General features: G+C 43.7%; 1 protein-coding gene across 1 annotated transcript; it reads right to left on the bottom strand.

Moving 5' to 3' along the window:
* Positions 1 to 4,156: 4,156 nt before the first annotated feature.
* Positions 4,157 to 7,513, bottom strand: LOC113777282. Its single transcript, XM_027322319.1, has 3 exons — positions 7,364 to 7,513; positions 6,886 to 7,168; positions 4,157 to 6,675 (listed from the first exon to the last, which is right to left on the bottom strand). Exons 1-3 carry the CDS (start codon positions 7,511 to 7,513, stop codon positions 4,157 to 4,159), a joined length of 2,952 nt encoding a protein of 983 aa, XP_027178120.1.
* Between the last annotated feature and the right edge of the window lie 1,623 nt (positions 7,514 to 9,136).

The following is a 9,136-nucleotide window of genomic DNA, read 5'->3' on the forward strand; positions in this document are numbered from 1 at the left end:
AAAGCAAATTCGATGCCATGGGTAAAATAAACTGAGATTGCCCTATTTTGAAATCATTTCCGATTTTGAACGAAACCGGGGAAAATTTGCCCCAGTTTGATCGGATTTTCGCTCTTTGCATTTTCTTCATTGCATTTTCCTCACTTTTGCATTTTTCTTTGAAAACTAAATTTGCCCCAGTGTGGGGTTCTTTTCCCTTTCTTTTGCTCAATCTCTCAAAATTAAAATTTTGCCCCAGTGTGGGGGTTGCAATTCTCAGGGGTTATCAAACGAAAATTTTGTCAATTCTGATGGCTCAAAGGGGACAAGTAGGGATAAAATATTTTTTAAGTGTAAAAGAAGATGGCCTGACTCGCATTTCGCCATTTGCATGAGTTTCTAAAGAAAATTTGCATGATCAAATGAAAAACTTTTTGCACATATCTGAGTTGATGGGTTGAGGGAAAACTCGTCCATCCATTTCTGCTAGAATAAGAGCTCCGCCAGGTAATACCTTTTGGACAATGAACGGCCCTTGCCAATTTGGAGCAAATTTGCCTTTAGCTTCATCTTGCATCGACAAAATCCGCTTCAGTACCTTATCACCTTCTTCAAATGCCCGCCGATGGACCTTCTTGTTGTAAGCTCGGGCCACCCGTTTCTGATAACACTGACCATGACAAATAGCATTGAATCGCCTTTCATCGATCGACGTCAATTGTTCATGGCGCTGCTTTATCCAGTCAGCCTCCTCCAACTTAGCTTCCATGAGGATTCGCAACGAAGGAATTTCAACTTCGGCTGGTAACACAGCTTCCATTCCATACATGAGTGAATACGGTGTTGCCCCAGTTGATGTCCGGATAGAAGTCCGGTATGCCATCAATGCATAAGGCAACTTTTCATGCCAATCGCGATGCCTTTCAGTCATTTTGCGGATAATCTTTTTCAAATTCTTGTTCGCGGCTTCTACAGCTCCATTCATCTGAGGCCTATAAATGGCAGAATTGCGGTGTTTGATTTTGAACTGCTCACATAGTCCATCTACCATGTCATTGTTCAGATTCTTGGCATTGTCCGTGATAAGCGTTTCGGGTACTCCGAAGCGACAGATGATGTGATCTCTCAGGAAATTGGCCACTACCTTCTTCGTGACATGTTTGAATGACTCTGCTTCAACCCATTTGGTAAAGTACTCGATTGCCACCAATATAAATCGATGTCCATTTGAAGCGGGAGGATCGATTGTACCAATCACGTCCATACCCCACATTGAACAGGGCCATGGGGCGGTCATGCTATGCAGTTCAGTGGGTGGAGCGCGTATAATGTCACCGTGCATTTGGCATTTTATACATCTCCGGACAAAATTTATACAATCATGCTCCATAGTAAGCCAGAAGTATCCGGTTCTCATGATCTTCTTCGCTAGTAAATGGCCATTCATGTGAGGTCCACAAACGCCACTATGCACTTCTTTCATCATATATTGAGCTTCATCTTCATCAACGCACCTTAAAAGGTTCAAATCCGAGGCTCTTTTGTACAACACTTCTCCACTCAAGAAAAATTTTGAAGCCATTCTACGCAGAAAACTTTTGTTTTTTGTACTAGCATGCTGAGGGTAAGACCCCGTTTTGAGAAATTCCTTAATATCCTTATACCAAGGCATATTATCAGAGGACTCGTCTGCAACCCAACAGTGGGCAAGCTTGTCTTGAAGTTGAATCTGGATTGGTTCGATTTTCAATTCATCTGGATACTGGATCATAGAGGCTAAAGTGGCCAAAGCATCGGCAAATGCGTTTCGGGCTCGCGGGAGATGTCTGAACTCCAAATTTTGAAATTGCTTGGCCAGAGTGAGCAAACTACAATGGTAGGGCAGAATTTTTGAATCTTTGGTTATCCACTGCTTCAAAGTCTGATGCACGAGCAAATCTGAGTCACTGAAGGCTATCAACTCCTTGATTTCCATCTCTAAAGCCATTTTGAGACCAAAAATGCAGGCTTCATACTCAGCCATGTTGTTTGTGCAAGCAAATTGCAATTTGGCTGCGGCAGGGTAGTGTTTTCCTTCGGGCGAAACCAGAACAGCTCCAATTCCAGCTCCTAGAGAATTTGAAGCTCCGTCGAAGAAAAGCCTCCATTCAGGGCTCTGCTCACTTATATCATCTGCAGTGCCTACAAATAGGACCCTCTCGTCAGGGAAATAAGTACGGAGTGGTTGATAATCATCATCCCTTGGATTTTCCGCCAAATGATCAGCTATAGCTTGCCCCTTGACAGCTTTCTGTGAGGTGAAAACAATATCGAACTCCGAGAGGATTATCTGCCATTTCGCCAAACGCCCAGTCAACATCGGCTTCTCCAAAAGATACTTCAAAGGATCAGACCGGGAAATAAGATAAGTGGTATGGCTCAACAGGTAATGTCTCAGCTTTTGAGCCGCCCAGGCCAATGCACAGCAGCTCTTCTCGATGAATGAATAATTAGCCTCGTACTGTGTGAACTTTTTGCTTAGATAGTAAATGGCTTGCTCCTTCCTTCCAGAGTCATCGTGTTGCCCCAGAACACACCCTACTGCTCCGTCGAGCACCGATAGGTACATGATCAGCGGTCGGCCCGGTTTGGGTGGCACCAGGACCGGAGGCTGCAACAAATAATCTTTAATCTTATCGAAAGCTTGTTGACACTCCTCATTCCAGTACAACGGCACATTCTTTCTTAATAATTTGAACAACGGCTCACATGTGGCCGTTAATTGGGCAATGAACCTCCCAATAAAGTTGATCTTTCCTAAGAAGCTTTTCACGTCTTTCTGAGTCTTTGGCACTGGCATTTCTCGAATCGCTTTGATTTTTGCCGGATCTATCTCTATGCCTCTCTTGCTCACGATGAAACCCAACAATTTACCAGCTGGTGCCCCAAAGGCGCATTTCGCAGGATTTAACTTCAAACTGTATTTCCGCAGCCTTTCAAACAGCTTCCTCAAATCATCCAAGTGGTCCTTCGTCCTTTTAGACTTGATTATGATGTCATCCACGTAGACCTCCATCTCCCGGTGGATCATATCATGAAATAGGGTTGTCATGGTCCTCTGATACGTTGCTCCAGCATTCTTTAAACCGAAAGGCATGACTCGGTAGCAAAAGGTACCCCAAGGGGTAATGAAAGCAGTCTTCTCCCTATCCTCTTCTGCCATCAAAATTTGGTGGTAGCCAGCAAAACAATCGCAAAAGGATTCAATCTCATGTCCGGCAGTATTGTCTAAGAGAATGTGAATATTTGGTAGAGAGAAATCATCTTTAGGACTGGCTTTGTTAAGGTCTCTATAGTCAACACAAACTCTCACCTCTCCACTCTTTTTTGGAACAGGGACTGGGTTGGAAAGCCAAATTGGGTAATAGGAAACAATGATAATGTTGGTTTTGAGTTGTTTTTCAATTTGCTCTTTTATTTTGAGGCTCATATCTGGTTTGAATTTTCTGGGTTTTTGCTTTACGGGTGGAAAAGAAGGGTCTGTGGGCAACCGGTGCACTACCACGTCAGTTGAAATACCAGTCATATCATCATAGGACCACGCAAATACATCCTGGAACATAGTCAAGAACTCAAGCATTTCCTTTTTCTGGCTCTTATTCAAATGAATACTAATCTGCACCTCCTTAACTTCATCTTTAGTGCCAATGTTTACTGTTTCTGTCTCTTCCAGGTTCGGTTTCGGTTTTTCCTCATATTGTTCAAAGTCCTTTGCAAAAGAATCGAACACCTCCTCATTATCACTCTCGCTTTGAAGCTCGGATTCACAGACCTCCAAGTCGTGAGTGATATAGAGATTGCCATTATCGAATTCCAAAATAGTAATATCCAACGGGTCAAACAGTTTTATTTTTGGCCATCTGAAAGAATTAACGAATGTGGGGCAATAAGCAAATAAACATACAACAAACAAATGAAACAAGCAATATGAATATAAACAAACGAATAAACAACAACATGTCAAGAACAACTTGTGCATTTTCATAAAACCATTGATTGAAAGCAAAACAAAAGAAAGCAAACGGAAACAATATTTACATATGCAAATTTTAGCCAAAAGTAAAGATGCTTTCATTAACTATTTACAGATGCAAAAGTATTTTTCCATGAATCCATATGAATGACAAACCCCCTACATTTACCGAAACTCCTTCTGAACAGGCAGGAACTCGGCAGTCCAATTAGAAATAGACCCCTCAGGGATGTCAGGAAATTCGGCCTCGCTCGGGAAATTGTCTTCAAATATTGCCCCAACGAACAATTGGGACAAACTATTCTCGATTTCTTCAGTTGAATTACCCTCTGATGTGATTATTTCAGTTGGCCGGGGAAAAGTATACCACAGTGGTGGAATATCGAAAACCCTTTGCCGGCCCTCCTTTTCTGCTCTTTTACGCTCTTTCATCTCCTTGAAATCCTTGGCGGTTGGTCTGAAACCCAAACCGAAGGTATCTCTCTTTTCTACTATCTTCACTGGCTTCAGGATCCCTTGCAGTTCACGCCCCAAACCCTTGTCGAATTTGTATCCTCCACGAATCATTTCTCTAGCCATCATTACACTGGCTTTTGAGGGAGTTTGTTCCTCCGTGGTTATCCAACTTACGGAGACTATATCGGATGTGCTGTGAGGGGACATGGTAACACTTTGACTACCCTCCTCTTTAACTCCAGAATCGGTGATCACCAGGCAGTCCTCTTCAGCAAAGATAGTGATTAGCTTGTCATTTACCACGAACTTGAGTAATTGATGCAACGAAGACGGCACGGCCCCAGACTTGTGAATCCATGGTCTTCCAAGCAAGATATTATAAATGCTCGGGAAGTTCATGACTTGGCAAGTTATTTGAAACTGGGCGGGCCCCATCTCGATTACTAAATCTGCCTCTCCTATCGGCTCCCTTTGAGCTCCATCAAACCCTCGAACGATAGTCCCTGAAGGCCTCAGCTTGACGTCTTGCAATCCTAGTTTCTCTAAGGTACTCCACGGACAGATATTCAGTGCGGATCCATTATCGATTAACACCTTAGGCAGCATTTTTCCGTTGCACCTCACTGTTATGTACAACGCCTTATTATGTCCAATGCCCTCCGTCGGCAATTCATCATCAGAAAAAGCAATTTGCTTCTTGAATAATACACTCCCCACCACGTTTGAAAAATTATCAACAGAAATGTCTCTCGGAATTTGAGCTCTTGTTAATACATCGATCAATGCATCCCTATGCACGTCCGAGGAGAAAAGTAGGTCCAACATGGTTATCTGGGCAGGTGATTTGCTTAGCTTTTCCACTATGTTGTATTCACTTCTCTGGAATCGTTTAAGGAAATCCACGGCTTCTTTCTCGGTAATTGTTGGTTTGAGGGGTGGCTCAGAACTATTGGCTTGAATTGGAGTAGTAGTCTCAAATGGATTTACAGTTTTCCCCGATCTAGTAACTACTGACACTTCCTTCTTTGCAGTTGAATTTTCCCCGATCTGTACGCTAGGCTCATCGTAATTCCACGGCACTTGTTGCAGACTTAATACGGGCTCCTGCTTCGGGAATTCGATGACTACTGGTTCCAAAGCTTCATTCTCCGCTGGCGTGAGATCTAAGACAAAAGGCTTGTTATCTTCTTCGAATGGCAACTCTATGACAAACGGTCGGTCCGTGACCCCAAACACTTCAGCTTCTATTGCCAATTTCTTAATTTGTTCCTCGTACTCCGCATCGTCCATAATAACCCCAACGTGCTCTGGCAAGGGGTTTTGATTTACGTTTGGCCCTTGCGGCTCCCTCTTTCTGATCACGATTTCTCCAGACTCAACCATATCCTGAACTTTATGCTTTAGCGCCTTACAATCCAAAGTTGCATGCCCAGGTGCCCCTGAATGATATGCGCAAACAGCTTGCGGGTTATACCAAGCGGGCATGCCATACGGATAGGTAGGAGGTGGTACTGTACCAATTTTTCCGGAGGCCTTTAACTGGTCGTACAGTTGGTCTAAAGGCCTACCTAAATTGGTAAAAGTACGGCTTGGGGGTCGGTTGTAAGGTTCATGAGGTTGAGGATGATTGTAAACAGGTCTATTTGGAGGAGGAAATCTTGGGTTATATGGTGGACGAAGTCGGTTTTGGGGTGGATTTGGTTGGGAAATTTGGAAAGGGGCTGAAGGTGGGTTAGTATAGTTTGGGCGAGGTCGAGGGTGGTGGATATTGGTAGTATATACATGGTTTGGGCTTGAATAGTAGTAAGGGTAAGGTTGTTGGTAGGTTGGGTTGTGTTGGCATCGGGGTCGGGGTGAAAGGTTGTGGTTCCAAACAAAGGTTGTATCTCCTTCTTTCTTTTTGAATGGTGGTTTCTTTTCACTGCTTCCTCGCCCTTGCAAAGCTTCTACTTGCGATTTCAGGGCAGATACATTAACAATTTTCCCAGCTCTTACAAAGTCGTCAAATTCTTCAAGTTTATTTACAATTGCAGCAAACGAACATCCGGTCATACGGAAAATCTCTTCGAAGTACGGCGGATCATGGGCCTTTATGAAAGTACGTATGATTTCATCCTCGGTCATTGGTGGCTCGACCTTAGCAGCTACCTTTCTCCACCTCTTAGCATAGGTCTTGTGGTCCTCAGAAGGCTTCCTTTTCGTTCCTTCCAGAGTAGTCCGGGTTGGCGCTAGCTCACAGTTATACTCATATTGTCGAATGAAGGCATTGGACAGATCGAGCCAGGTCTTCACTTCCTCTGGCTTTAGGTTGGAGTACCAATCGAGAGCATCCCCTTCTAAGCTTTCTGGAAATAATCTCAACGGCAAATTCTCGTCATCCACTGGCTTGCCCAACTTGTTAGCAAACAAGCGCAGGTGCGTTTTAGGGTTGCTGGTACCATCATATTTGTTGAACTTCGGGGTCTTGAACCCCACCGGCAGTTGTACGTTTGGAAATAGGCACAAATCATCGTAGTCCAGCACCCCTTGCTTGCTTAAACCTTGGCTCTTGCGGATGAATTCATCGAAACGATCCAATCGCTTAAGCAACTTTAGATCAACCGGGGCAGATGACTCTCCCATTTCTGGCTTGTTTTGAAAAACGTGCTCCGGCACAACAGGCTCTGCGGTAGTTTGGAAAAAAGTCGGTGGATTTACATGCATGTTTGGATCACCCTGAGGCTGGAATCCTTGCCCATAAGGGGGATAGAAAGGAGGATTTTGAGTATAAGCATATTGCGGGTTGAAAGTTCCCTCAAACGTGGTTTGAATTGGAGGAATAACAAATGGTAACGTGGTTTGAATTGGCGGAATAACAAATGGTTCGGATTGTGTTTGTTTGATGGGCGGAGACTCGGGTTGCACTCCGCTACTAACGAGCTCATCGATCAGTTTCTTTTGGGCGGCCATTTCAGATGCCATCTCCCCAAATTTAGTGAGCAATTCGGTCAACTGAACCCCGGGACTTGCAATCTCCGGCTGGGTCGTTGCAACGGTCTTTTCCGATGACTCTTGCTGGGTACTCATGTCTACACGATTCCTTTGGGCCTTACTTCGGGATCGCGTTATAATGGGGCTTCGTCGAGAAGCTATGTTTAAAATTCTACCTGAGAATTTGGAAAGGAAGTGCCTTTAGATTTTAGCCCTCGTTTAGCTTTTTACCAAAGTAAAATAAAGAAAAAGAAAAGAAAAAAAAACAAGAGTTAGTAAATATCCAAACAATTCGGATGCATGTCCTATTGGGGAGACCCTTTTTGTGCCAAGGGTAGGCCTAGTATGATGCAACACCTTCGAAATGGGACCCGTAACACAAACCTGTTTTTGACAACAATTCTGAATAAGTGCAAAAGAGAAATCGCTTTCATTGAAAGAAAATTGCCAATATTTACATCATATCACGAAGACGATTCCGTACAAGATCACCAAAGTTTTTGAGTCTATCTAATACAGAGTCTTTAGTCTCTCTAGCATATGGCCTCTTGACACGCTCGGCTTGATCATATAATTCCCCACATTTCCGCTTCATCTCTTGTCGCCTTTCTCGCTCCTCTTCATATAGCCTCTTGTTTTCCTCTGCTTTTCCCTTGTGTACTTCAACGGATTGCTTTAACTGCAAAACCTCCCTGTCTTTCAACTCAATTATGGCCTTCAGCCTTTCGATCTCCTCAACTGGTCCGTCTAATTGCCCTGATGTAGCAAATTTTGTTACCCAGTCTTCGTATTGGGGAGTCTTCAACCCCTTTTGCTGGAGTTCCGGGATGTATCTAAAACTTACGTCATCAGACAACGTCACCCAGGCGTCAATAATCCGATCTTTCATAGGGATTTGATTTGGGCACATTCCCCAGTTAAAAATAATGGTGACTTCGCTCATGTCAAACACGGGTGGTATTTCTTGAGTACGCCCTAATTGTCTGAGAAACCTTTTTGGGACGTACGCGGTAATCCCTTGAGTACCTAGTAGGAGAATGAATTCGGATGCCTGAGTGCGAAGAACAGGTTTGGTACAATCGGTCCAATCCAACACCCATCTAATATTTTGATCGGTCAGGTTCTTCAAGAAATCCACAAACTCAGCTGCATTACGCGGCAAACTGTCTCTGTTAATCCTCTTGTGATGTGTGGTTATCCAGTTGTATGCGAACATTGGTAGACTCGATGAAATAGCCGGTCGCCTCATGAAATGCTCCATTCCCCATATATGTAAGATCAAATTTGAACCACAAAAGAACTTTTTCCCTTTCTGACAGGTAGTGCAAGCTATGAAGATGTCGGCCAAAATGGTAGGAATAATGGAACACGGCCTACCATTAATTCCGAGAAACAAGTCATACAGGATTCTAGTGAGCTTGAAGGCTATCTTTTTGTCTTTCCTAGGAAAAAAGTAGGTTCCCGTCATGACTAAACCGTATACCCAGACTCTCTTTCGATCCCACGCTTCCTTGGAAGTAAACGAGAAGTCCCCTCGATGCCTCTCAAAACCATCTCTTAGCGCAAATCGATCAAATAAGAACTTCGCCTCTATATTTTGGTCTGCCCCTTGTAGTACTGATTCCTTTAACCCAGTGAAACGGCAAAATTCAACTTTGTTAGATACTAGCGGCAATACCACGGCAGTTCCTTGAATCGGCAAATTGAGAAATCCGGCGA

This window comes from Coffea eugenioides, chromosome 7 (genome assembly GCF_003713205.1).
Source record: "Coffea eugenioides isolate CCC68of chromosome 7, Ceug_1.0, whole genome shotgun sequence".
In the NCBI taxonomy this organism is placed as follows: Eukaryota; Viridiplantae; Streptophyta; class Magnoliopsida; order Gentianales; family Rubiaceae; genus Coffea; species Coffea eugenioides.

What these genes read in the sequence shown, in the direction of transcription:
- LOC113777282 (XM_027322319.1), bottom strand. Translation starts at nt 7,513, where the DNA reads ATGAGTACCCAGCAAGAGTCATCGGAAAAGACCGTTGCAACGACCCAG. An exon ending in AGAAACTGATCGATGAGCTC is followed by an intron (nt 7,169 to 7,363) that starts GTTAGTAGCGGA and finishes CAAGGATTCCAG; the next exon opens with CCTCAGGGTGATCCAAACAT. An exon ending in GAAGTTCAACAAATATGATG is followed by an intron (nt 6,676 to 6,885) that starts GTACCAGCAACC and finishes ACTGTGAGCTAG; the next exon opens with CGCCAACCCGGACTACTCTG.